The following is a 26,384-nucleotide window of genomic DNA, read 5'->3' on the forward strand; positions in this document are numbered from 1 at the left end:
CACAAAGCCAAGCCAGGGCACCTTCCCTTAAAAGAAAAAAAAAAAAGGGAGAAAGAGAGAAGCAAAAGAAAAAATTTATTATGGTCAACAGCACAAATGAGAACTGATACTAGTCCACTCCTGGGCTGGTGCGTCTGCAACACACTGAGGTTATGCAAATTTCCATCTTCTTTCTAACAACGACTTCCGGTCATCTTTGCTGACCAACGATGTCTAGGAAGCAAATCCCCCTGGCTGGGCTAAGATGGGGATGATCTTTAGGTCAGTAAGAAGACCTCTGTGGTTCATGAAGCCTTGGCTTTTCGGCGTTGAGTCCCCCAAAGCAGGATGGAAATGGATAATGTTGTGGATCCCAGAATACCGAAGAACATGAGCAGTGAGAATGAGCCCTGTGAATAACAAACCCAAAAAACTTCATACAGGATTACACCAAGGGCTTACAACCCAACACCCAGTTCTACCCTAGTATACCAGTGCCCTCATCCAGGGCAATTCTCTTATAGTTTCCTTCTCTGGGTGACTTGAATCAGCTTCTGGTCTGATGGCTTTTTTTTTTTTTTTTGTCTTTTCCAGGCCGCTCCCGCGGCACATGGAGATTCCCAGGCTAGAGGTCCAGTCGGAACTGCAGCAGCCAGCCTACGCCAGAGCCACAGCAACGCGGGATCTGAGCCGTGTCTGCGACCTACACCACAGCTCACGGTAACACCGGATCCTTAACCCACTGAGCAAGGCCAGGGATGGAACCCGCAACCTCGTGGTTCCTAGTCGGATTCTGTTGCAAGACATGTTTCCTTGAAAACTCCATCTTGTCCTTCTTTACTTTATCCCATCTTCTTGTCTTATTTTATCCCATCTTCCTTCTTGGAGAAACAGTCACAGTGCTGGTAAATGACTTAAGCTTAAGAGCAAAGACCTAAAGGCATAAGTGACTTAAGTTTAAGAACTGTTATGTGCCTAGAGGTCAGAGTAAGAGCTTAACCCTTTACCACCTAAGTGGCTTTCTAAACAAACCCTGTATCATCCACCCATAGCCACTCCTCACTTAATCTCACAATAAAAGCAGTGTGGTTTCTTGAGGCAGGGCTCTTGGTCCCTGAGACCTTGAGTCCCTGGCTCCCACCTATACTTAAGATAAATGTCCCAGTGTCTTGTTTTATGTTAACTATTTTTCCTTAAGTTCCACAGCACCCGTTCTTCAGCCCCATCCTGCTGAGCTGGCCCCGGCAGGATTCATTAACCACTGAGCCACGACGGGAACTCCTGATGGCTCTTCTTTTAAAGAGGTACTTGCTCTATGCATTTCTCTTATCGCTAATGAGAAGGCCTAATTCCTCACCTGGCGCATACACTTGTAGCCATGGAAGCCATCAGCACAAACACACTGCAAGAGACCAGGACCATCAGGAGCACAAGATCCATTCTCAGGACACGTTTCTAGAAACCAGAGAAAAACAGAGACCATCACTGGATTTCATTAATATGTTTCCCAAATATCTGCTTCAATTTAGATTCTCCCAACTATTTTTAGGTCAAAGTAGAGAGGAAAGAAGATTATAGATCATCAGAATGTCATCATCATCATAAAAAATCATTTTGAGACCTCTTCTTTCCAAAGGATTAAAGCTTCTGAAACCTGAACAAAAGGCACTTAAGCAGTGTGACTGTCTTTCTGACCTAAAGTGATGAAGACAAGGGAGGAAGGGCAGTTTCCAGAAGGGTGAAGGTGAGACAACATACCTGGGTCCCCAGTGCTGTTGCAAAGGTTCGTTGTCCTTGGCAGGTTTGGTTGGTTATATAAAAAGTGACAACATCCCAGGCATTGATACCTCCCGGACAGTTGACACCTTGTGGCAGTATCCTGAACACAACACAGACAGTCATGTATGCAGCCCAAAGTTGCTGAGCTCACAGTGCTGCCTGTCTTTGATTTTCTCCCCTGCCCCATACCCTTACTCACAGAGTCTGGAGCTGGGTAAAGCCACGGAAGGTGTTGGCCCAGTCGCCCTCGAAGGGGTTTGCCTGCAGGTCTCTGCAAAGCGTACACGTTAGCACTGTGCTCTAGGAAAACACTCTCCTTCCATGCATGCATCTTGCTGAACTGATAAACCAGTTCTCATGCTGAGTTGTTCAAGTGTAGAGAATATGCAACCATTTTCTTAGGAGTCCATCCTCAAAGACTTTCCCATAAACCCTTTGCCATAGGGCACATTTTTGGGAGGAAGGATAACTAACAACTTACATGATGACAGCAGTATGTGCCTGAGCAAAGTCCGGACCAGGGTCCTTCAGAGAACAGTTCTGGAGATCCAGCCTGAGGGAAATAAAGTAATCCATGAAAGTATATGTGTCACCCCTTCCTCTAAGGTAAACGAATACAACCCCCCTTTATGTTAATTGAACATAGGTGTGCCAAGGCCACACACCAGGTACTCTAGTAGGGTGTGAGTGGACAAAGAATTGGGAGGAATGTTGGAAAGGTGGGTTGGGCCTGTCTGTGGTAGTTCCTGGTTTGAACTTGATACTGGGGCAACAGACCATTTAAGTCTAATTTTGTCTTTTTTTTTTTTTTTTTTTTTTTTGCCTTTTCTAGGGCGCTCCCTCGGCATACAGAGCTTCCCAGGCTAGGGGTCTAATCGGAGCTGTAGGTGGCCTACGCCACAGCCACAGCAGCGTGGCATCCGAGCCTCGTCTGTGACCTACACCACAGCTCACGGCAACGCCGGATCCTTAACCCACTGAGCAAGGCCAGGGATTGAACCCACCACTTCATGGTTCCTAGTTGGATTTGTTAACCACTGAGCCATGACAGGAACTCCTAAGTCTAATTTTGTTTTTTATTTCATTTTATTTTTTATTTTATGGCCATACCACAGTATATGGAAGGTCCCAAGCTGGGGATTGAATTCAAGCCACGAATGCAACCTATGCTGCAAGTGCAGCTATGCGGTATTCATTAAGCTCCTGGGCCAGACCAGGGATTGAACCTGAGCCTCTCAAGAGACCCTAGCGGCTGCAGTCAGATTCTTAAACCACTGTGCCATGGTGGGAACTCCCTAAGCCTAATTTTAAAGCCAGAGAGTAATAATGGAGAAAAGTTGGTTTCAGAAAGTTTAATATAAAGAATTTAGGTAGATCAGGGAAAGAGGAGAATGGAAGCAAGACATCTGACATCTTGTGTCTGAAGAGAGGAAAAGTTTAATAGGAATTGATGGTACCCACATGTACCTGGAGCTAACAGAGAGATCAAAGGATACTAAAAGAGATCTAGTTTTAGGAGATACCTGCATAATGGTTGAAGCCGTAATAAAAGGGTGGATTGTCAAGCGTGTATGGGGAGGGTTCCTGTCATGGCTCAGCAGTTAACAAACCCAACTAGTATCCACAAGGATGTGGGTTTGATCTCTGGCCTTGCTCAATGGGTTAAGGATCCAGCATTGCCGTGAGCTGTGGTGGTCACAGACGCAACTCAGATTCTGCATTGCTGTGGCTGTGGCCTGGGCCAGTGGCTTCAGCTCCTATTCAATCCCTAGCCTGGGAACCTACGTATGCCGCAGATGAGCCCCCCCCCAAAAAAAAGAGTGTATAGGGAAAACTACGCAGAAGCTAATCTGCATAAAGAGACAAGAGGAAGAATTTGCCTTAAACACAAACAGGAATTAATAAGAAAGAGAACAAAATCATATCACATAGTGTCCTGGAGGCCAAAGAAGTCATTTCTTGGAGACACATAGTAAATGAGCCAAAGAGCTGATAATAAAGAAAGAATTTTTTTTTTAAACAAAGCCATAAAGACTTTTAAAAAAGAAAAGGCAAATATTACGACATTTACTCATTTCAACCAGGAAGCGCCACAGGGTAGTTTACTTAGCCAAAAATGCTATAACAGATTTAAAGTCTGAGACTCATAGTTTAGAGGCCTCCAAAATAGGTACCAATAGTTATCCTAAAAGCCAATCAGGCAAGCGTTGAAGAATCCAGTTTGGGAACTCTTTTCCAATATCCAGAGATGTCTTCTCCTTCCTCACCCCAGGATGGTGCCCTTCCCATTCAGGCAGCAGCGGCCTTGCAGCATTAGCTCTGGTGTCTGTTTACAATAAAGGGCCACTTCTGACAAATTTTGCACATCCCCTGGACACTGGATGCATATCTGCAGAAGAGATAAAACTATTAGGACTCCAGAAAGAAAAGCCAAGGGAAAAGAACAAAAACAAAAACAAAAACAAAACAGGGACCAAAAATTAACTGCCAGTCTAGAATTCCTCTAACTCAGGGCATAGACGTGTCCTACCTTTACGTCAGATTTACTAGAAGACAGCGTTTCTGGAGCCAGGTGCCAAAACAGGGCACCAGAGAATTTCTGTACCAGATCTCATCCAGGGAAGGACCTCATCTTTGAGAATTACTATTGGAACATATTTATTATGCCCTCTCCAATGACTTCTCAATCTGCCAGCCGCGATTTGACCGGGTATAAAAGGACTGCAGGTACACAAAGATCTCATCAAGCATAACAGAACGTACAGTCCAGCCACCGCAGGGTATACGGCGTTCGTGCGTCGTGATTTTGCAGAATAACCAGAGGACTTGTTGGTAGAAAGAAAAACTTAAAAGTTACTCAAACATTGAGGAGGGAGGAGGTCAAATTTCAAAGGTCTTTGGACATCGGCAGCGCGGAGGCGCTGGGAGACAGCAGCGTGAGTACTCCGGCGTGGAGCCGTGGAGCCGACTGGGTTACGCTAGGGAGGCCCCAGGGACGAAATCCGGGCTGCGGGCTGGCAGGGGAGAGGCCAAGAGGGGAGAGCCGAGGGCCGGCGAGCAACTCTGTTTCAACCCAGCCTCTAATTTGCTTCAGTACCTCGGGTAACGCCAAAGCCCTTGGCACGCTCAGAACGAGGAGCAGGGCTGCAGCCCGGGGCACCAAGCTCGAGGGACTGCGGAAACCGGGACGGGCCATTTTCTGCTCCCTCCGTCCTTCTCAGCTGATCGCGAGACTTGAGCGTGTGGCCCCGCCCCCACCGCCTCTGGCCCTTCCCGGGGGTGTGGCTAGTTGAGCGGTCCGTCGGCCCGGCCAGTCAGCCGGCTCGGCCAGTCCGCCGGCTGGGGGTTGCCGTAGCGCGCGGAGGCCAGCGCTCTTCTTTGTGGGCCTTCGTCCTCCTTTGGGGGGCCAGACCGCCCCTTCTTTTCCCTGTTACATGAAGGCTCTCCCCACGACCGCTCTCTCAGCCCCGCGTTCCTCCAGCCTGGACGCCGAGGTCGCGTCGCCGCAGCGCCTTGGGGCCGATTCTTCCGCCCTCAGTAAACATGGCGGCGCGGCGGGGGCGGGCAGGGGGCGGGACCCTGCTGTCACCCGGCCAGGCGCGGCGGGACCGGCCCGGACCCTCCTGCGGAGACCCGGCAGGTGGGCGGGACGAGGGCGGGCCGCAAGGGGCTGGGCCGGAGCATAGAGGCTCAGGAGAGTGGCGTAGGGAGGGGAGGGGCGGGAGAGAAGGGGCGGGATGAGTCGGCCCCGAGCGTGGTGGCCCGGGAAGATCGGAGGTGCCCCGGGCGAGGTGGTAGTGGTCCCGCCGCCTCGCCTGTGGAGGGGAGGAGAGAAGCTAGAAAGTAAAGAGGGTAAGGGAGATGGAGGAGCGAAGGGCTAAGGGCAAACCCCCTGGGAGGAGAGGAGCCTGGGGACACCCGAGGCACGCTTTTTCACCTCCGTCCTGAAACCACGCGGTGTCTGGTGCCCTGGCAGGGAGATAGGGGAAGGCGAGATGCTTCCCTAATTCCTCATCTTCTTTGTTTGCCAGAAAAAAAGAGTGATGCAGAACTCGGGAAGAACCACGGGACCTTCTTAGCCTTGGCTGGGCGGCGGAGGTAAGGGTAAGACGAGTGCTGTACCTGGTTGGCCCTGGGGCCTTGACTGAAGGGCACCGAGAGTGAGAGCGAGCCGTGTGCTGGGAGGGACTGAGTGTTGGCTTTGGTTAGGGCCATCAGGAGTTCATCAAAGCTAACCAACGCTTATCTTAAGGAGCCAGGCTTCCCTTCCACCTAGCCCCAGGTGTCAGGAAGCTTCTGAAAGGATTTCCTCTCAGAGGGCTGGCACATTTTCTAAGGCTTTTGTAGTTACTAGGATTTTAATGAGGACCCTAAAGCTTTTCAGACCTTGAAGAATTCTAGGCACGAGGTCAAATTTTGAAGCCCTAGGAAGGTTGGTCCCAAAGTGGCCCCTTTGCCTTTTGTAGGAGTCAAAGCCATCCAGTTTGTGACCAGGGGGGGGGGGGGCATGGTTAAGGTGGTGAAAATTGAGTCTCTTTCTCGTCTGTGTATGTTAGACTTTTTAAAAGGGTCCCACAGGCAGCTTCTTGTGCCCTATGTGCCAGTTTTAGTGGAAAAACCCGTCTCTTCCTTTTGGCTTCCCTTCTCTTTCTTCAGCCATCTAAGAGTGTTCTCTGTATCTCATGCAAATAGAATTCTCAGGAAGCCCTGCCGCTTTACCCCAACAGTGGAGGATCTCCGTTTCTGTGCTTCTGTTTTCCAGTCTGTCCTGGGACCTTCCTTCCTTGCTCCAAACACCTGCCCAGCCACATCATTAACTCTTGCCCTCTACGTGTTGTTATTTGCCCACAGCAGAGATCTCTCACTCTCTGGTACTTTCCATCACCTTTATCACAGTGGTAAAAACTTGCCAAAGAATGAGAAATCTCCAGGTGTTGCAATGTACAAAGGCTCAGGGCATCTTTAGGTTAAATCGAGTGGCCTGTTGGGAACATTGTTCTTGGGACTCACGTTTGTGACTCAGAGTAGAACATGTGATCCAAGAGCTGCCAACTCTGATTTCCTCTCATCATCAGCTCCAAGAGGTTCAGAGTTCAGGCTTGGTCTGTGTGAAGCCATATCTTGCCAGCCAGGCAATGTCTGCCCAAGAACACAGTGTAGGAGAGCGGGAAGCCAGCTAGGCTGATCTTTCTCCTAGTGGGCAGGAGCAGAAGACATGGTTTACATGAATCTGTCTCTAGAATAGCTGAAATCTAAACTTTGTGCCAGGAATGACTGAGGACAGTGAACACTGCTGCAGTCCCAGTTCTGGGAGGAGGGAGGGAGGGACTCCCGGTGGATCACCTGTCACAGGTACAGACAGCACAGTTTTTCTCCCTTGTTCTGTATCACGCTGTGGAACCCTTGAGAACTAGAGCGTTTTCCTAAAACGTGCACAACCTGAGACATGGTGTTTTGAAAGTGATAGGCATGGTTACTGCTTTAGTATCGGTACTGCTTATAAAGTATGTAGCACACTGCTGGATTACAGAGCAGGTGTTCAAAACACATTAGCTGTCATCATGTGAGGAGGTCTAAATTCATGGGCCTCAATGTCTTTGTCAGTAAATGAGTTGTAATAGTGATCTCGTAAGATTCCTATAAGTTTTTGGGTTTTTTTGTCTTTTTGCTATTTCTTGAGCCGCTCCCACGGCATATGGAGGTTCCCAGGCTAGGCGTCGAATCAGAGCTGTAGCTACCGGCCTACGCCAGAGCCACAGCAACGCAGGATCCGAGCCGCGTCTGCGACCTACACCACAGCTCACGGCAATGCCGGATCATCAACCCAATCTCTAACCCTAACCCTAACCCTAACCCACTGAGCAAGGGCAGGGACCGAACCCGCACCCTCATGGTTCCTAGTTGGATTCGTTAACCACTGCGCCACGATGGGAACTCCAGATTCCTATGAGTTTTGAGCTGCTATGATCTGGTCCTTGTCCTGAGGATAAGGGTATTTTCTTTGAGGGTTAGTATTTCTTGGACAGGAGTCAGAAAAGCAAACTTCCTGTCTGCTCTCAGCAGCTCCTTTCCAGGTGCCCCTCGCCCACAGCGCCAAGTGTGACTCCTAATCCACCTAGGAATGCTGTTGACCGTGAGCTCCCTGCTCCCCATTCTGGAGCCTCTAGAGCTGAGCTGGGGTTTGGGGGCTGGAGGGTGATAGGGCCATTTGGATCACAGTGATTGGTTCCCTGAAGGGGCCAGAACAAATAGCTGCTGAGCTTCCCTCCACCCCCAGTTCCTCATCTCCCTTATAGACCGACCCTCAGCCTTTGCCTGGCTCCAGACACACAGCTTCTCCAGGAAGCTCTGCCTCCGCACAAGGACTGCTTCTCTAGGCAGGTGTCTGCCCTAGTGGGATAGGACCAGTTTCCCTGACTGTTTCTTTTGCCGCCAGCTCCCCGGCTGCTTTGCTTCTCTCCACATTGGAACTCTGCGCGCCTGGCTCCAGCCTGGTGCCCTCGCACTTGAATCTCATCCCTCTTCCTGGATCTGCTCTTGACGGTGGTGTTACAGGTAGAGGAGTTGAGAGGCGGGTGGCAGGGCTTGTTTAGCCTTGTTGGGGAGGAGAGAGGGGTTGCCTGGGGATGTGTGCGCGGGAGTTTCGGGCTGCTATGCAGGTGGTCTCCCTGGTGATCCATGCTGAGAAGGGGCGCTGCTCAGAAGGGGACACCGGAGGGGCAGAGGCGGAGGCTGGGAGAAGGGAGGAGGCCCTGCGTCATTTGTCTCTGTTTCTTCTTCCATGCTGGGTCGTGGCGCTAGGCTGGGCTCTGCTGGCTTAGTACATTGTAGTGACTGGGTCTCTGCCTGCAAGGGGAGGCAGGGAATTCTGGGACAAAACATGGGCCAGAGTTAATTTTTCTTCCGCTGCTAGGGTGGAGACCTGAGAAGGTTCTTAAGTTTCACAGCTGTGTATGCCCAAAAAGCGCTTGGCCCAGAAGTTGTCTCCTGGCTGTCCCAATCTGCTGCTTCCTCCCTCCCCTCTCTGCCCTGCCTAACCCATATCAGTACCTCCAGACCTTCAAGGGCCGCCAAGGAGCTGGCTGGTCCAAGTCTGGCGGGTGTGGGACACACAGGCCCAGGGGTGGGCGGCCATGAAGGTAGGACAGGCCTGACCAAGAGCCGATTTCTTTGCAGCGCCTCCTGGACCATGCCCCTTGGTGGTGGAGGAGGACCGTGAGACAGTGGCTGGGGGTCAGATGGTAGCCACTCACCCGTCACCACCCAGCCAAGTGGCAGCCCAGAGCGCAGGAGCAGCCGACGGCTGCAGGACACGGTCCTGGAGAAGCTATGAACGTGGGGGTGAGCCCCTCTACCACCCCCGCCCCAGCCTCAGATGCAGATGTGAGTGCCTCCACCTTCTCCACGGCGGACTATGTGGTCTTCGTGCTGCTGCTGGTTCTCTCGCTCATCATTGGGCTCTACCACGCCTACCGTGGCTGGGGCCGGCACAGCATCGGCCAGCTACTGCTGGCCGACCGCAAGATGGGCTGCCTTCCTGTGGCGCTGTCCTTGCTGGCCACCTTCCAGTCCGCCGTGGCCATCCTGGGCGTGCCGTCCGAGATCTACCGATTCGGGACCCAGTACTGGTTCCTGGGCTGCTGCTATTTCCTGGGGCTCCTGATCCCAGCACACGTCTTCATCCCCATCTTCTACCGCCTGCATCTCACCAGTGCCTATGAGGTGAGCAGGGAGGGGCACAGAGACCCCCAGGGTCGGGGTGGAGCGGAGGAACAGGGCGCCCGTGAGGGGTCCGAGCCTCTGGATCTCCTCAGTGCAGTGAGAGTGACGGGGAGCGCGTGGTGGGTTTATGCGATCGATTGTTCTGGGTGAGGGCAGTGGGGCGGGAGGAGGAGGAGAAGGTGCTGTGCTGAGCGAGGCCCCGGGGGAGCTGGATGTTTCGTCTGTTCCAGGGCCTTAGGTGGAAAGTTGTGCCTGAAGGGTTAGGGGTGGAGTGGGGAGGAATACCTTGAGGTTTTTTAAAAAATATCTACTCCTCCTAGTACCTGGAGCTCCGGTTCAATAAGGCCGTGCGGGTCTGCGGGACCGTGACCTTCATCTTTCAGATGGTAAGTGGAACAAGGATGGAGGCATGGTGGGGGGGCGCGACCCCAGGCTTGCCGAGGCAGCTGGAGCCTTCCCCCCGCCTCTCAGACTGGCGCCACCGAAGTTCCTGCTAGCGCCCTCCCACCCCCTTCCCTGCCCCCGGGCCATCCTGCTTCCATCCTTCCGGTTCTGACACAGAGACTGGTGGCAGCAAGCCAGACTCTGGAAGGAGGGAGAGGGAGGTGAGCCTAGGGGAGGGAGGCCATGGGAATACCGGGGCTGAGGTCCTCCTTTCCTCCCCGCTCTGCCCACCCTCGTCTGCTCTTCTGCTCACGGTCTCTGTTCCACGGCCGCCAGGTTATCTACATGGGAGTTGTCCTCTATGCGCCGTCGCTGGCCCTCAATGCAGGTGAGGAGTCCCAGCCCCTGGCTCGCAGCCACAGCAGGCTGGGGGAACCTGTGGGAGGGGCGGGTAGAGGAGAGTGTGCAGAAAAGAATCCGACCTTGACCGGGGAGTTATTTCACTGCCTGGGCCCTCAGCTGGTCTCTCCTGAAGGTGGAAAGCAAATCAGCCTGACTGTGCCTCCGCTGAATTGGTTAATCAACACCTTTTGGTGGAGCTTTGCAAACCTTTTTTTTTTCCCATGGTGGTAAATGATTGATTCCATCCATCGTAATGACCAGCCAGTGCACGTCTTACCCAGGCTTCTTGGGCTTCCCTGCTGGGACACCTTCCTCTCGAGGCAGGAACGTGACTTTTATCTGTTCGCAGTGACTGGCTTTGATCTCTGGCTGTCCGTGCTGACCCTAGGCATTGTCTGTAACATCTACACGGCTCTGGTAAGTGCCGCCCGTCTCCGGGGAGGGAGGAGGAGAGGTGAAATCAGGAGGGAGACGGGAGGAAAGGGAACAGAGGGATAAGTAGGTGGGGGTAGATGAGATGGGAATAGAGGTGAGGAGATGGCGTGAAACTCTAGGGTGCGATGACACGAGATGTGGGAAAAGGGGATGAGATGATGGGTCAGGAGGGTAGGGGATGGGGTGGGAACGCTGTCAATAGGATTTCAGCAGCGCTGCGAGCCTGGGGGGCCGTCTGGTGCCCTCGCGGGTGGTGTGGCCTCGTAGGCATCTGGGGCGGGTGTGCTGTCTTTGCCCTGCAGGGTGGACTGAAGGCAGTCATCTGGACAGATGTGTTCCAGACGTTGGTCATGTTCCTAGGGCAGCTGGCGGTTATCATTGTGGGGTCGGCCAAGGTGGGCGGCTTGGGGCATGTGTGGGACGTGGCTTCCCAGCATGGTCTCATCTCTGGAATCGAGTAAGTACACCCCTTCCCCGGCTGGGGGCTGTGGTGCCTGGGAACTGAACTGAACCCATCCTAGAGCCTGCGCTCAGGGCCGTAGTCAGCAGAGGGCCAGCTGTGAAAGCCGAGGTGCCACACTGCAGAGGTGGTGGGTGAGCACGGGGGTGGGGGGCGTTTCTGGTACGTGGGGTGAGGCTGTGGGGTGGAGGAATGGCACCCCCCCACCCACACCCTCCAGCTTGCTGCCCCGTCTCAAGTCCGAGGTTCTTGCCTTCAATAGCTCCCTGGCTCCCGCAGCCACCTCACTGCTCTACCCCCTGTTGGAGGAGGGCGAGGAGGGCAGCAGTGACACATTGGTGTCTCCGGCAGGCTGGATCCGGACCCTTTTGTGCGGCACACTTTCTGGACCTTGGCCTTCGGGGGTGTCTTCATGATGCTCTCCTTGTATGGGGTGAACCAGGCCCAGGTGCAGCGCTACCTCAGCTCCCACACGGAGAAGGCTGCCGTGCTGTGAGTGCTGGGACAGGGCGCACAGCCTGGGGGGAGTGTGGGCCCCGGTCCCGCAGGGGCAGCTGGGGTGGGGCCGGGATGCCGGAGCACACACCCCCATTGGGCAGGACACGGCTCCCCTTCCTGGGGCTCGGGCCACGCTGTTCACTCGCGCTCGGCACTGGCCCTCTTGCAGCTCCTGCTACGCCGTCTTCCCCTGCCAGCAGGTGGTTCTCTGCATGGGCTGCCTCATTGGCCTGGTCATGTTCGCCTACTACCAGGAGTATCCCATGAGCCCCCAGCAGATGCAGGCAGCCCCTGACCAGGTGAGAGGACCCCCCCCCACCCCGTCCCCACCCTATACCCCCCAAGGGCCGTCCGGGCGGCTGCAGAAAGGACCCCCACCCTGGGTGGAAAGTGGCTGCAAAGTCCTTCATGCTCTGAGCTCGCCAGCCCAGCGCGTGAGGATCCCTGCCCCCAGCTAATCCGCGTGCCCACCCTGCCGACCCATCGCTCTGCACGTGCTCTGCGGGAGCCGTCACACGCTCCTCGCCCCCCTCGACGGCGTCATTTCCCAAAGGAGAAAACGTGGCCACACACAGTGGCCGGTGTGCTCAGGTCACCACCTGCGGGGGCAGAGCTGGGAGCGGGCTGCGTCCCTCTCTCTCCAGAGCCCGCTTTCTCTCTGCGCACCGCGCCTGGCACCGCAGTGCCTGGCACCGTCTCCCCAGACCGGCTGGCGCGTGCAGGGGAGGGCGGCTCCCCAGGGGGAAGGGCTGCCTCTGAGGAGAGCTGTGCCCCCTGCTCCGCCTGCAGTTGGTCCTGTACTTCGTGATGGATCTGCTGCGGGCCCTGCCGGGCCTGCCGGGGCTCTTCGTCGCCTGCCTCTTCAGCGGCTCCCTCAGGTACGCCCTCTGCCCTCAGCCCTCAGGCTCGGCACAGCCAACCCCTGCTTGGCGCCAGGTGACGGGCGGAGGGGGGGGTCCCTCAGAGCCTCCTCGTGCCCGTTCGTGTGTGGGTGACAAAGGACGGTTCATCTGTGTGGGACAGAGCGCATCGTCTCCCAGGAGATCCCCCTTTTGGTGAAGGAGCCGTCGTCTGTTATGATACCAGGAATCGACCCACTAGAGCCACACCTGTACCCCCTCAGGAAAGGCCGGGCGGGGGTCCCTGCCTCCGAGGCCTCGTCCTCAGGGTGGTGTTTGCGCTGCGCACGGCCCCGCCTTCTGCTGCCTTCAGGGCCCGAGTCCCTCAGCGGGGCCCCTTGTTAGTGCTGCCTGTCTCAGCTCCTGGACTCGTCTTTCTCTTCCTCCTTTCAGCACCATATCCTCTGCTTTTAATTCACTGGCAACAGTCACGATGGAAGACCTGATTCGACCCTGGTTCCCTCATTTCTCTGAAGCCCGGGCCACCATGCTCTCCAGAATCATCGGTGGGATCATGGGGCCACATCTCTTGAGCCATGTCCTTTCTGAGACACACCCAAGCCCTGCTGGCCAGCTTTAAAGAACCAGCTCTAACCTGGTTCAGCACTTGCTCGATGAAGCAAGCGGCCTTGTTTGTGTGTCGGGGAATTTTCTGGGGAGGTTCCTGAGTCACGAGAAGCGAGGACAGGGTGGAGGGACTGGAGCTGGGGCCTGAGTTCACATACCCTGTTGCCAGGGACGCTGAGGTTATTGTTTGGCTGGGGAAGGCGCTTTGCTCTTCTTTGCCGCTTTCTGTCGTGTTAGCTCACATCTGCTTGTTTCCTTCCTTCTTTTTCCCCAGCCTTTGGCTATGGGCTCCTTTGTCTGGGAATGGCCTATATTTCCTCCCAGATGGGACCTGTGCTGCAGGTAAGGACTGTGGAGAGAAGAAAGCAACTTTTTTTTTAAGGGAGAAAAGGAGCTTTTTAAAGCAGGAAATGGAAGAAACAGCTGTTGTGAAAGGAATGACGTAGCGGGCAGGTGTCAGGAACCTCCCTGTGTTAGGCTCCCGTTAGCTGTGAACAGATTCAAGTAGCCCGAAGCCCCAGCATCATTCCTGGGGCCTTGTCAGCTCGGAGACATCTGAGATCAGCCTCGGGGCACGAGGCACGTTCCCTTACTGTTTCCGCTGTCTGGAACCTTGGGTTCTGATGCTTCTGGGTAAAAGAGATGGGCAGAGAGATCTGGCACGTGGGGCTCTGAGACAGTGGCTGTGGCTACGCCTGCCTGGTGCCGCCGGGGTCTCTCAGCCTGTCTGTTTGTTTGTTTTTGTCTCAACCCTGTCCTCCACAGGCAGCAATCAGCATCTTTGGCATGGTTGGGGGGCCGCTGCTTGGACTCTTCTGCCTTGGGATGTTCTTTCCTTGTGCCAACCCCCCTGTGAGTGACTCATCTGGCTGCACAGTCACGTGCCCGGGGGACCTTGGGAATGGCTTGGCAAGGCCCTCTTGAGTGCTGGGAAGTGGCGTGAATGTTTGTGACAAAAGTGTGTGCTGTACCTCTGGGCAGGGAGCCATCGTGGGCCTGTTGGCTGGACTCGTGATGGCCTTCTGGATTGGCATTGGGAGCATAGTGACCAACATGGCCCCTGGCACGGCACCCCCTCCCGCTAACGGGTCCAGCTTTTCCTTGCCCAGCAATCTGACCACTGTCACCGTGGCCACACTGATGCCCTCGACTACCCTCTCCAAGTGAGTCCGAGCTCATGCTCTTTCTCTTTGGCTGGCATGGCCAAGTTTAGAGGGATTTTTCCAGGGGCTTTGTTGTGGGATGGGCCACCAGAGGCCTCAGAAACTGTTGGGTGCTGGGTCCCATAGGCCCAAGGGCCTTGTAGGAGGGAAGAGGCCGGGGCCGGAGGGATGCCGCGTGTCAGTGAATTGCTAATTGTCCTCCCCCTCTGCTCTCCCCAGGCCCACAGGGCTACAGCGGTTCTATTCCCTGTCGTATTTATGGTACAGCGCGCACAACTCCACCACGGTCATCGTGGTGGGCCTGGCTGTCAGTGTGCTCACTGGTGAGGGTGTGGGGGAGGGACCCGGAGGAGCAAGGACAGGCTGAAGGGGGTGGGGCAGGGCTGCGCTCAGGGCCCTGGAGTCTGGAGCTCAGGGACCTCCTGGGTGTCTGGGACAGTCAGGCTCCTTGGCTGAGCTCCAGGAGGTGGACAGGGGCTGGGGGCTGGGCGCCTCAGAGTGTGCCCTGGTCACACAGCAGGAGCCTCAGGAGCACTTTGTCCTCAGGGGGGATGCGGGGCCGGACCCTGAACCCTCGGACCATCTACCCAGTGTGGCCGAGACTCCTGGCCCTCCTGCCCGTGTCCTGTCAGAAGCGCCTCTGCTGCAGAGCCCACAGCCAGGTAGCACCTCTGTTGTCCAGATGGCCGGCCCTCCTCCCCTCTCAGACTGTGGGGCTCCTGGGCCCCCTTCCCTCCCTCTGCTCCCCGCAGCCCCCTTTCTGTGGTGAGTAGCCTGAGCCTGGACCGTCCCACAGCAGCTGCCCAGCTCCTTCCCACAGGGGAGCAGAGGCCTGGTGGGCAGAAGGGTCTTGGTCCTGAGAGACCACGCTGCTGGCCTTTCCTCTGCTCCCCCGTGCTCACCCCGGGCCCGCTCCCCACTTTCCCCGCCGCCCCTGGCTGGTCTCCTTAACAGTGGGATCAGAGCAGGGTCCCCTTTCCCGCGTGGGCTCCTTCACCACCTCTTTGTCTCAGTCCGCCCTGCCCGTTCCGCCTGCTCCGTGTTCCCCAGGACCTCTCCGGGGACCTCGCTGGGTTTTCAGAGAAGATGAGTAACGGGATGCTGAGGAGGAGCAGCGACAAGGTGGCCATGGCTGTGCCTGAGGAGGACCCAGCCCACCAGGGGATCAGCCCCACTTTCGTCCTCCAGGAGACCTCACTGTGATCGGAACTCGGCCCCGGCCCCAGAGGCCACCCTCTGGTACAGGGACGCGTTCCCTGAGGTTCTGCAGGGGTGATGGAGGACTGGGTGATGAGCCCACACCAAAGGACCTCACTCTTAGGGGTCTGGGCTGCAGAAACGGTCCCATCGCGGAAGGTGTACGAGGAGGAGGAGGTTTTTCCTTGTTCGTGCCAGTCTGTTCTCTGGAGATCCAGGCTTGCAGGGGGCAGGATTTTACCAGAAAAGGGGGTAGAGGCAGATCCTCTGGGAGGAGGATAACGGCTTCTGATTCAGCCTCCCCCAGCTCCATTATAGAAACGCAGTGCTGGGCCCACTTTGGCAGACTGACCCTCTCCCTAGAAGAAAACTCCGAGCCACCTTGGTCAGCTTTGCTCCCCTTGCAGTCCCGTCGGAGCACCAGTTCTGTCAGCCGCAGAGGGCCCGTGATACTATTTTCAGGTTGTCTGTGATACCCAGGCCCCGCTCATTCTTAGCCATTGACTTCCATTCTTGAGAGGGAGGTTCTCGTGTCCCTGAGAGGCCCCTCCATCTCTTCGGCAGAGAGTAGGAAGCTTTCCACCTGGCTGGCACCCGCCGCGTAAGGGGCGCTTGGGATGGGGCAGATGTTGATCCAAGAAACCAGGGTATGACCAGGTCCACTGTGGAGTGTGCCATCCTTCTGACTCAGAAGCCACGCCATCCTCGTGTCACTTGGTCATTCACGCTCCTGTTTCCTTTCGGAGTTTCTTCCCACATATCTTTGTTCCTAGGAAATAAAGACGGCCATTGGGCTGGTATCTGTACTCCTGTGCTGTCTGCCGTTGCTTTTGTCCACCCTAGTCCTGTTCCAGGCACAGATAAAGAGCCCCTTCTCCCATGCACAGGTGTCCCTCTGCTGCCAAGAGAGAGGGGACCAGTGATGGCTCGGTGAGGCTTCCGGTCCCTGTGGCTGGTGTGTCCGCAGGGGGAGCATTGTGCTCGGACGATGCGCAGCCTGCGGCTTCTCTTCCCCTGCGGCTCTGTCTGTTCCCTCTCCTGCCCGCCTTGTCCTGGACCAGAATAATCCCTGCTGCTCTGAGATTTTTCACTTTGGAGGGCAGGAGGAGGAACGCTGCTATTTGGCTTTAAAAATAACGTTTTTCGGAGTTCCTGTCATGGCTCAGTGGTTAATGAATCCGACTAGGAACCATGAGGTTGCAGGTTCCATCCCTGGCCTTGCTCAGTGGGTTAAGGATCCGGTGTTACCGTGAGCTGTGGTGTAGGTTGCAGACGCGGCTTGGATCCCGCATTGCTGTGGCTCTGGCGTAGGCCGGTGGCTACATCTCCGATTCAACCCCTAGCCTGGGAACCTCCATATGCTGTGCAAGTGGCCCAAGAAATGGCAAAAAGACAAAAAAAAAATTTCGATGAGGACTTTTATGGTCTTGGGAAGAACAGTCTGCTCGTGCCCACTGTCACCTGGTTTCTAGTTCTGCTTGGCCCCGTCTAGCTGCCCAGAAGCAGCTTGCACAAGCTCTCCAGACCCCTCAGCAGAGACTTAGACCCAGGCATATCTGCAGGCAGTCCCAGAAAATGCCAGGTTGCCTCTGCCCCGAGGTCTGCCTTCCTCCTGACAGCTCCCACCCCCAGAGCTGAGGGTCACTGCCCCTGGCTAGTACCCCAGCCCTCCAAGCTGCCGGAGTCCTGGACTTGCGGGCTCTCATCCCGCCTTCGTTCTTCAGCAGAGTATCCACATCCACGTCACGCAAGGGCCTTGCCTTGGCCGCACCTTACAGCTAAGGAAACGACTCTGCCCCCACTGGCACCACCGAGTTACCCTTTGAGTCTCAAAGTCTTGCCATTTCAGCTATATTTGCATAGAAAAGAAGGGAGAAACCCTACAGGATGTGGAATTTTCAAGAATTGTCGTACAGAAGGGGAATGGTAAAAAGATTCATTCTCAGAGTTCCCTGGTGACCTAGCAGTTAAGGATTTGGCATTGTCACTGCTGTGGTGCAGGTTCAGTCCCTGGCCTGGGAATTTCCACATGTTACGGGCACAGCCAAAAAAGAAAAAAAAAGATTCATTCTCCATATAAATTTAAACTCCATAACAGAACATAGATGTTCCTTTGTTTCTAATGCAGTGACTTTTATCTTCACACAGCACTTTTCTTTTAAGTGCCATTTAGCGATTGAGTCTAACGGATAGACCTGGGTTCAAATATTGTTTCATCCATGTAACCTCCTTAAGTTTCAGTTACTTCTGTTGGAAGTGAACCTCACAGGGTTAAAGATTTGAAATGATTTTGTGTGTAAAGGACTTAGGCATTCCTGAAATGCCAGTTATTGTGATCATTAATGTCAGCTTCCAAGCCCTTTTCATGTGCTTCCTGATTTTATACCTTGCGAAAGATGTACATTCCAGATCCTCGGCATTTTTTAATATGTAAGGGAACTGGATTGCTTGCCTAGTGAGTGGCTGAGGCAGAGCCAGAACCTGGGTCTCTGACTCCCACCCAAGCCTTATCCTGCAAACCTTCCACAATAAATTTCACGGCCTGACCCACTCCACTCATACATTGCATTGTGTTGCTAAAACATTTCATGAAAAGCTATCTGAATGTAGTTAATATTTCCAGCATGCTCCTTTTCCCTTCTCTCCTTGAATAACTGAGTCCTAAAGCCATGTGTGGAATGGGCCAAGGTAGGCTTTCATGCCAGGGGCTGTCTCGTGGTTGCCTGGGCTCAAGTGAAAGGAGGGAGGCCATGAAGAGCAGTGCCCAGCTTGGATGTTGCAGCCTGAGCAGCATGAAGAGGGCACCCACGTGGAGTGGGGCCTGCTGTGTCAGAGGCCAGGCTGGACGGGAGAGTGTCCATGGGGCTCGGAAGCCTGCTGTGGGGTTGGAGAATGAGAAAGGCATCCTCAAAATAAAGGGGACATGTGGGTTATCAGCTGGGGTGAGTGAGGTGGGCATCCATGCCCAGGGGCAGCGTGATGGGGGTCCATCAGTCTGAGCAGCATGCAGAGGCCATCCAGCAGGGGGCACGGCTCGGCATGACCTGTCAGAGCCCGTGTGTGTGTGTGTGTGTGTGTGTGTGTGTGTGTGTGTGTCCCACCTGGAGCCTCAGAACCTGAGCAGAATGAAGAGGGCATCTACATGAGTGAGCAGCTCAACCTGGGCTGTTAGAGCCTGAGTGCCATGAGGAGGGTATCTTTGTAGGAAGAGATCTGTCATCAGGTGGGGTGCAAGTAGGGTGACGCACCTGCCATGGAGGCGGCCGGGTGGGGGTCAGCTCAGACAGGGAGATGGAGACACACAGAGTGGCCAGCCAGGGCCGTCTCGGAGTCTGAGTAGGATTCAAGAGACAGTGTTGGGGCTTTGTGTACATGCAGAGGTTAATTAAATGAGTATGTCAAGAAGAATATTTCTCACTATTGGAGAAGGGTGTTACATGCATGCAAAGGGAAAAAAGCAAGAATGAACTCTGTGGTGGTGAATTGAAATAGATACTGGCATGTGTTCAGGGCTTTCAACAGATCTGCAGAGATAGAGAAATAAGCAGGGATGGAAGGGGCTCTGTCTGCCGAGAGGGTACGGGAGCAGGAGCAGCGTGATGGCAGTAGGGCTTTGTGGCTAGATCTTAGATTCTACATGCCATTTTCCACCAAAACAACAATGACAAAAACCCTGCGCTTCCTGGAGAAATAGCTGATTCTAGGGCTAAGACCAAAGTACATGATGAGCCTGGAACGTCTTGTACAAGAAAGCCAAGAACTTATCAAGGAAAGATAAGATCATATCAAAAGGACACAGAAACTACCTTGAAGGGACCCCTCACTAGACAAATCTGGAATAATCTGAGCATTAAAACATCATCATGGGGCGTTCCCATTGTGGCGCATCGGAAATGAATCTGACTAGTGTCCATGAGGATGAGGGTTCGATCCCTGGCCTCGCTTAGTGGGTTGGGGGTCGTGAGCTGTAGTGGAGGTCACAGACGGGACTCGGATGCTGTGTTGGTGTGGCTGTGGCATAGGCTGGCACCTGTATCTCTGATTTGACCCCTAGCCTGGGAACCTCCATATGCTGCACATGCAGCCCTAAAAAAGCAAAAACAAACAAACAGACAATAGCTTCTTGTCCATCTAGCTTCAGTGAACTAGAAGCTATTGAATGAAAAAAGGAAATCATGAATTCACAGTGATAAAAGGAGTAAGTCAGAATTTAGATGAGGAATGGTGTATTTATACCATGGCTGGGGTTTGATCCCCAGCCCAGGAACTTCAGCATGCTGTGGGCATAGGAAAAAAAAAAAAAAAAAAAAAAGTAGGCAGAACCCTGAGGTTGTTTTTATTCCCAGTGGCATTTGCAGATTTGGATGAAATTGAGCTTTAGTTTCAACAGGCTTCAAGTTGGGCAGAAGTCTAGCCCAGCACGTGGAGACTAAAAGGATACCTTCCCTCCACAAAGCTGGGCCCCAGAGGGTGATAGCCTCAGGCCTCAGAAATTGCAAGAAGAGTTGCTTTAGAGCCAAGCAGAGCAGTGAAAAAAATATCTCTATAACATCACAAATCAACTCTTGTGGATTTGTAGTCCAACTTCGCATTGCTCAGTAAGTCACAATTTGGGATTTTGAAAAGAATAATAAAATTCACCAACTTTGGCAAATGGGATCAAGAAACTTGAGAGGGTAGAAATGATTTCAGAAATAAAAAAGGTAGGAGTTCCCGTTGTGGCTCAGCAGGTTAAGGACCCAACTAGGATCCATGGGGATGCACTTTCAATCCCTGGCCTTGCTCAGTGGGTTAAGGATCTGAAGTTGCCTTGAGCTGCGGCTCCAAGTAGACCCCTAGTCTGGGAAGTTCCATATACCACAGTTGTGGCCCTAAAAAGAAAAAAAAAAGAAATAATAAGGTACATAATCACAGATACTGTAGACATTAAAATGACAGTAAGAAGATATTATGAACAACTTTATTCCAAAAAATGTGAATTTTAAATAAAGTAGATAAATTACCAGAAAAATATCACTTATCACAGACACAGGAGACAAAATATCTGAATCATCCCATTCCCATTATAGAAATAGAAACGGGAATAATAAAAGCTTCTAAGCCTGAGGAAAATCCAGGGCCCATATGGTTTCACTATTGAGTTCTATCAATCTTTTAAAGAATAAGTAATTCTAAATTTACATAAATCATTCCAGAGTATATAAAATGAGGGAACTCTCCAAATGCATTTTCTTTCTTTCTTTCTTTCTTTTTTTTTTTAAATCTTTTTAGGGCTGCATCCATGGCCTATGGAGGTTCCCAGGCTAGGGGTCTAATTGGAGCTGTAGCCACTGGCTTACGCCACAGCCACAGCAACACAGGATCTGAGCCACGTCTGCAACCTACACCACAGCTCACAGCAACATTGGATCACTAACCCAATGAGCAAGGCCAGAGATCAAACCTGCGTCCTCATGGATACTAGTCATATTCATTTCTGCTAAGCTATGACGGGAACCCCCATTTTCTATTTAGAGGCAACAAGCATTTAAAGTATGAGATTAAAAAAAATTTTTTTTTTGTCTTTTTCTAGCTGCGCCTGAGGCGTATGGAGTTTTCCAGGCTAGGAGTTGAATTGGAGCTACAGCTTCAGGCCTACACCACAGCCACAGCCACGCCAGATCCGAGCTGTGTCTTTGACCTACACCACATCCACAGCAACGCTGGATCCTTAACCCACTGAGTGAGGCCAGGGATCGAACCCGCATTCCCACAGATACTAGTCATGTTTGCTACCACTGAGCCACAATGGGACCTCCTAAAGTATGAGATTTTAAATGTCTTTTATAAGAGCAACAATCTAGGAGTCCCCGTTGTGGCGCAGTGGTTAACAAATCTAACTAGAAACCATGAGGAACCATGAGAAACTATGAGGTTCGATCCCTGGCCTTACTCAGTGGGTTAAGGATCCGGAGTTGCTGTGAGCTGTGGTGTGGATCGCAGACACAGCTCGGATCCCACATTGCTGTGGCTGTGGTGTAGGCCGGCGGCTGCAGCTCCAATTAGACCCCTAGCCTGGGAACCTCCAAATGCCACAGGAAGCGGCCCTAGAAAAGGCAAAAAGACAAAAAAAAAAAAAAAAAGCAACAATCTAACATCAAAACTCTACAGAGACAGCTTAAGAAGGAAGGAAAAGTATAAGTCACTGTTACAGACATATACGTAAAATCAATAAATATTAGCGAATCAAATCTAGCTGTGTAGGGAGTTCCCGCCATGGCTCAGTGGTTAACAAACCCAACTAGTATCCACAAGGATGTGGGTTCAATCCCTGGCCTCACTGAGTTGGTTAAGGATCTGGCGTTGCTGTGAGCTATGGTGTAAGTCACAGATGTGCCTCGGATCCCGAGTTGCTATAGAGTAGATGGGCAGCTATATCCCCGACTGGACCCCTCACCTGGTGACACCGGAAAGATGGTAGCAGAGTCCTGGTGGTCGAAGAATGAACTCTGCAAGCACACAGGCAGCGAGCAAGCAAAGTTTTTGTTAAAGGCAAGCAGATGGCTCCCCCTCCCAGGGTTGCTGGGTTGCTGGGAGGGGGAGAAGAGCCCCCTTTCTCTATTGTCCTATAGAGGTTTTTATCTCTTAAAGGTGGGGAGAGGCACCAAAGTGGGGTTCAGAAAGATGTGGCTTCCTCCCATTGACCTTATTCATTTACCTGTATCAGTCCTTGTCCAACAGGGCTTTTGTGGTTGGAAATGTCCTGAAAACTCTATGGGTTTTTTGGTTTTGTCCTATTCTTTTCCATTCCTCTCATTCCTCTTTGACCAGTTGAGGAGCGGTCTAGAGATTCACATTTTCTATAGCAAACAAGGTCTGTGGGGAATGTGCATTTCTTATAATAAATCGAGGCCCGTGGAAGTGCTGCTCCTTGGAGCCCTTAAGCTGCAAATGTTCATCAATGGCCATATTGAAGAGTTAGGCCCTAAAAAGAAAAAACGAAAAAGAAAAAAAAGAACCTAGCTGTGTATATGAAAAAGATAACCTGTCATTACCAATTGAGTTTATCTCAGAAAGCAGAAGTTGGCTCGATAACAGCAACTCAAATAATGTAGTCCTTTTTTTTTTTTTTTTTTTTTTTTTCTGTTTTTTTGCCTTTTCTAGGGCTGCTCCAGCGGCATATGGAGGTTCCCAGGCTAGGGATCTAATTGGAGCTGTGGCCGCCAGCCTATGCCAGAGCCACAGCAATGCGGGATCCGAGCTGCATCTTCGACCTATGCCACAGCTCATGGCAATGCTGGATTCTCAACCCACTGAGCAAGGGCCAGGGATCGAACCCGCAACCTCATGGTTCTTCATGGTTCCTAGTCGGATTCGTTAACCACTGCGCCACGACTCGAACTCCTCAATTAATGTAGTTCTTACCATTAGCAGGTGAAAGCAAAAATCTATCATCCCAATAGATGCAGAAAAGGGGTCTTATTTACGAGAAAAGTGAGCACTAGAAGGACTTCCTTAACATGATTAAATGCATCTATGAAAAAAATCTACAGCAAAACGTTAAAAACTATCATCAAAGTTAAAGGTAAAATAACTTAAATTCTTTAAACTATAATCAAAGTTTTTTAAAAGGAAAAAGTTAGGGAAAAAAATGTTAAGGAGCTCCCTGATGTCTCCAGCAGGTTAGGATCTGGTATTTTCACCGCTGTGGTGTGGGCTTGATCCCTGGCCCAGGAAATTCCACATGTCACAGGCATGGGCAAAAATAAAAAATGGTGAAATGTTGATAGCTCTGTTTTTGAGATCAGGAGCCAGATAAGAATGCCTACTACTACAATTTCATTTTACCATTGAATTAATAGCATAGTCAGCAGTTGCACAAAAGATCAAAACAACGGCAAAGAGTGATAAATTTGACCATATTAAAATTAAAATTTTCTTGTCAATGAAAGACACCCTTAAAAGAGTGAAAAAGACGTCATGCAAAAAAACAGAGAAAATTGGAGTTTCCGTCTTGGCGCAGTGCTTAACGAATCTGACTAGGAACCATGAGTTTTCGGGTTCGATCCCTGGCCTTGCTCAGTGGGTTAAGGATCTGGAGTTGCCGTGAGCTGTGGTGTAGGTCGCAGATGTGGCTTGGATCCTGCGTTGCTGTGGCTCTGGCGTAGGCCGGCGGCTACAGCTCGAATTCAACCCCTAGCCTGGGAACCTCCATATGCTGCGGGAGCGGCCCTGGAAAAGGCAAAAAGACAAAAAAAAAAAAAAAAAAAAAAAAAAAGAGAGAGAGAAAATCTATTTGCGACACATATAACTGACTAAGAAACATGCAATGTAAAGACCTTCTAAGACTCAATGTAAATGGAGTCCCCACTGTGGCTTAGCAGGTTGAGACCCCAACATAGTGTCAGTGAGGATACGGGTTCCACCCCTGGCCTCACTCAGTGGGTTAAGGATCTGGCACATGCCAGATGCAGCTCGGATCTAGTGCTGCCATTGCTGTGGCTGTGGCATAGTCCTCAGCTGTGACTCTGATTCAGCCTCTAGTCTGGGAACTTCCATATGCTGCAAGTGCAGCCTTAAAAAAAAAAATACGAAAGACAAATCATCCAATTAAAATTGGAGGAAAAATATATATATATAGTCTTTTTGGCATTTCTTGGGCTGCTCCTGCAGCATATGGAGGTTCCCAGGCTAGGGGTCTAATCGGAGCTGTAGCCACCCGCCTACGTCAGAGCCACAGCAACGTGGGATCCAAGCCACATTTGCAACCCACACCACAGCTCATGGCAACGCCGGGTCCTTAACCCACTGAGCAAGGCCAGGGATCGAACCCGCAACCTCATAGTTTCTAGTCGGATTCGTTAAACACTGAGCCATGAAGGGAACTCTGTTTTTTTTTTTGTCTTTTTAATAATGATTTTTATTTTGTCCATTATAACTGATTTACAGTGTTCTGTCAATTTCCTACTGCACAGCAAGGTGACCTAGTCACCACTGATGCCAGAAAAATGGTACCAGAATCTGGATTCTTGTTCACGGCGGTCGAAGAATGAACTCCGCGAACACACAGGCAGCAAACAAGCAGAGTTTTTATTAAAGGCAAGCAGATCGCTCCCAGGGTTGCTGGGAGTGGGGAGAAGAGCCCCCTTTCTCTATTGTCTTATAGGGGGTTTTATTCCTTAAAGTTGGGGGGTACCAAGGTGGGGCCCAGAGAGATGTGGTCTTCTCCCATTGGCCTTGCTTAGTTATGTATGTCAGTCCTTGTCCAATAGGGTCCTAGGGATGGAAATGTCCCGTAAGTCTCAGAGTTTCTTTGTCCTCTTCTTTCCGTAAACTGAGTCACGGGGGATTAGGGATTAATGTCCATCTGGGGGTAGGTACATTCCCTATAATAAACAAGGGCTGTGGGGATGTTACTCCCTGGAGCCCTTAAGCCACACATGTTAATATCACAGAATGCGTGGAAGCCCATGCTCCTACACTGACTACCTGAGTTAATATTCGGCCTCAACACATACATGTATACACTCTTTTTTCTCACATTATCATGCTCCATCACAAGTGACCAGGTACAGTTCCCAGTGCAGTGCAGCTGGATCCCATTGCTTATCCATTCCAAAGACAACAGTTTGCATCTATGAACCCCAAATTCCCAGTCTCTCCTACTCCTGCCCCTCCCTCTTGGCAACCACAAGTCTGTTCTCCATGTCCATGATTTTCTTTTCTGTAGAAAGGTTTATTTGTGCCATTTATTAGATTCCAGATATAGGAGAAATCATATGGTATTTGCCTTTTTTTTTTTTTTTTTTTTTTTTTTTTTTTTTTTTTTTGCTTTTTAGGGCCACACCCACTGCATGTGCCCAGGCTAGGGGTCAAACAAGAGCTACAGCTGCCAGCCACAGCCATGGCAATGCAGGATCCGAGCCGCATCTGTGACCTACACCACAGTTCACGGCAATACCAGATCCTTAACCCAGTGAGCGAGGCCAGGGATCAAATCTGCAACCTCATGGTTCCTAGTGGGATTCATTTATGCTGTGCCACGACGGGAACTCCAGTATTTGTCTTTCTCTTTCTGACTTACTTCACTTAGTATGAGAGTCTCTAGTTCCATCCATGTTGCTGCAAATGGCATTATTTTGTTCTTTTTTTATGGCCAAGTAGTATTCCATTGTGTATAAACTACATTGTTTTAATCCAGTCATCTGTTGATGGACCTTTAGGTTGTTTCCATGTCTTGGCTATTGCGAATTGTGCTGCAGTGAACATAAGGGCGCATGTGTCTTTTTCAGGGAAAGTTTTGTCTGGATATATGCCCTGTCCGGAGACATGTTTCTACAATCTTTCCTTAGCCTCTTTGCTTCTATTTTCTATGCTGAAAACTCCATCTTGTCCTCCTCTACTTTACCCCATATTCCTGCTTGAAAACCAGTCACAGTGCTACTAAATAACTTAAGCTTAAGAACAAAGACCAAAAAGCATAAGTTATTCATGTGGTCAGCTGAATGAGGACATAATGCGTTGGTCTAGGCATGCTGGACCGTGCAGACTGGCATGCCATTTGCACGGCATGCTATGTCCTGTTAAAATAAGAGAAAGAGGAACTTCATGGCCCCAGGGGATTTGTGAGCTGTCCTTAGCAGAATATGTATCAACAAGGAGAACGAGGTGCAAAGCTAGGCACCAGGGTTGCTACAGATAGGCATGCCTTCTGCGAAGCAGTGATGATTTTCTAGATGTTTTGCATAGTCAGCTGATGCCAGGCTTCCTCAATGCTAATGATTGTTAAATGCCTAAAGGTCAGAATAAAAGCTTAACCAGCTACCAGCTATGTGACTTTTAAAATAATAACTTTTTTTTTTTTTGTCTTTTTGCCTTTTCTAGGGCCACTCCCTCGGCACATGGGGGTTCCCAGGCTAG

The 26,384-nt window shown here is 51.7% G+C and overlaps 2 protein-coding genes across 15 annotated transcripts; one reads left to right on the forward strand and one right to left on the reverse strand.

The window, feature by feature from the left end:
• On the reverse strand, positions 57 to 5,113 carry ATRAID (all-trans retinoic acid induced differentiation factor). Its single transcript, XM_003125294.4, is given in 8 exon segments — positions 57 to 389; positions 1,337 to 1,434; positions 1,738 to 1,767; positions 1,770 to 1,858; positions 1,958 to 2,029; positions 2,240 to 2,311; positions 4,026 to 4,147; positions 4,856 to 5,113. Coding segments are annotated over 8 exon segments (687 nt in total). The 5' UTR covers positions 4,955 to 5,113; the 3' UTR covers positions 57 to 284.
• On the forward strand, positions 4,645 to 16,291 carry SLC5A6 (solute carrier family 5 member 6). 14 transcript variants are annotated; one of them, XM_013996253.2, is made up of 18 exons: positions 4,645 to 4,694; positions 5,790 to 5,856; positions 8,195 to 8,313; positions 8,935 to 9,480; positions 9,801 to 9,866; positions 10,201 to 10,252; positions 10,616 to 10,683; positions 11,004 to 11,158; positions 11,513 to 11,653; positions 11,829 to 11,958; positions 12,449 to 12,537; positions 12,952 to 13,064; positions 13,400 to 13,467; positions 13,891 to 13,977; positions 14,107 to 14,288; positions 14,508 to 14,611; positions 14,835 to 14,953; positions 15,339 to 16,102. In XM_013996253.2, the coding sequence occupies exons 4-18, from the start codon at positions 9,088 to 9,090 to the stop codon at positions 15,489 to 15,491; spliced, it is 1,920 nt and encodes a 639-aa protein (XP_013851707.2). In that variant the 5' UTR covers positions 4,645 to 4,694; positions 5,790 to 5,856; positions 8,195 to 8,313; positions 8,935 to 9,087; the 3' UTR covers positions 15,492 to 16,102. The 14 variants fall into 14 exon arrangements, with proteins under 14 accessions (XP_013851707.2, XP_020943359.1, XP_005662725.2 ...); XM_021087700.1 differs by having other exon boundaries at positions 4,650 to 4,694; positions 14,835 to 14,950; positions 15,339 to 16,291; XM_005662668.3 differs by lacking the exon at positions 4,645 to 4,694 and adding an exon at positions 4,955 to 5,295 and having other exon boundaries at positions 14,835 to 14,950; positions 15,339 to 16,291.

This window comes from Sus scrofa, chromosome 3 (genome assembly GCF_000003025.6).
Source record: "Sus scrofa isolate TJ Tabasco breed Duroc chromosome 3, Sscrofa11.1, whole genome shotgun sequence".
Classification (NCBI taxonomy): domain Eukaryota; kingdom Metazoa; phylum Chordata; class Mammalia; order Artiodactyla; family Suidae; genus Sus; species Sus scrofa.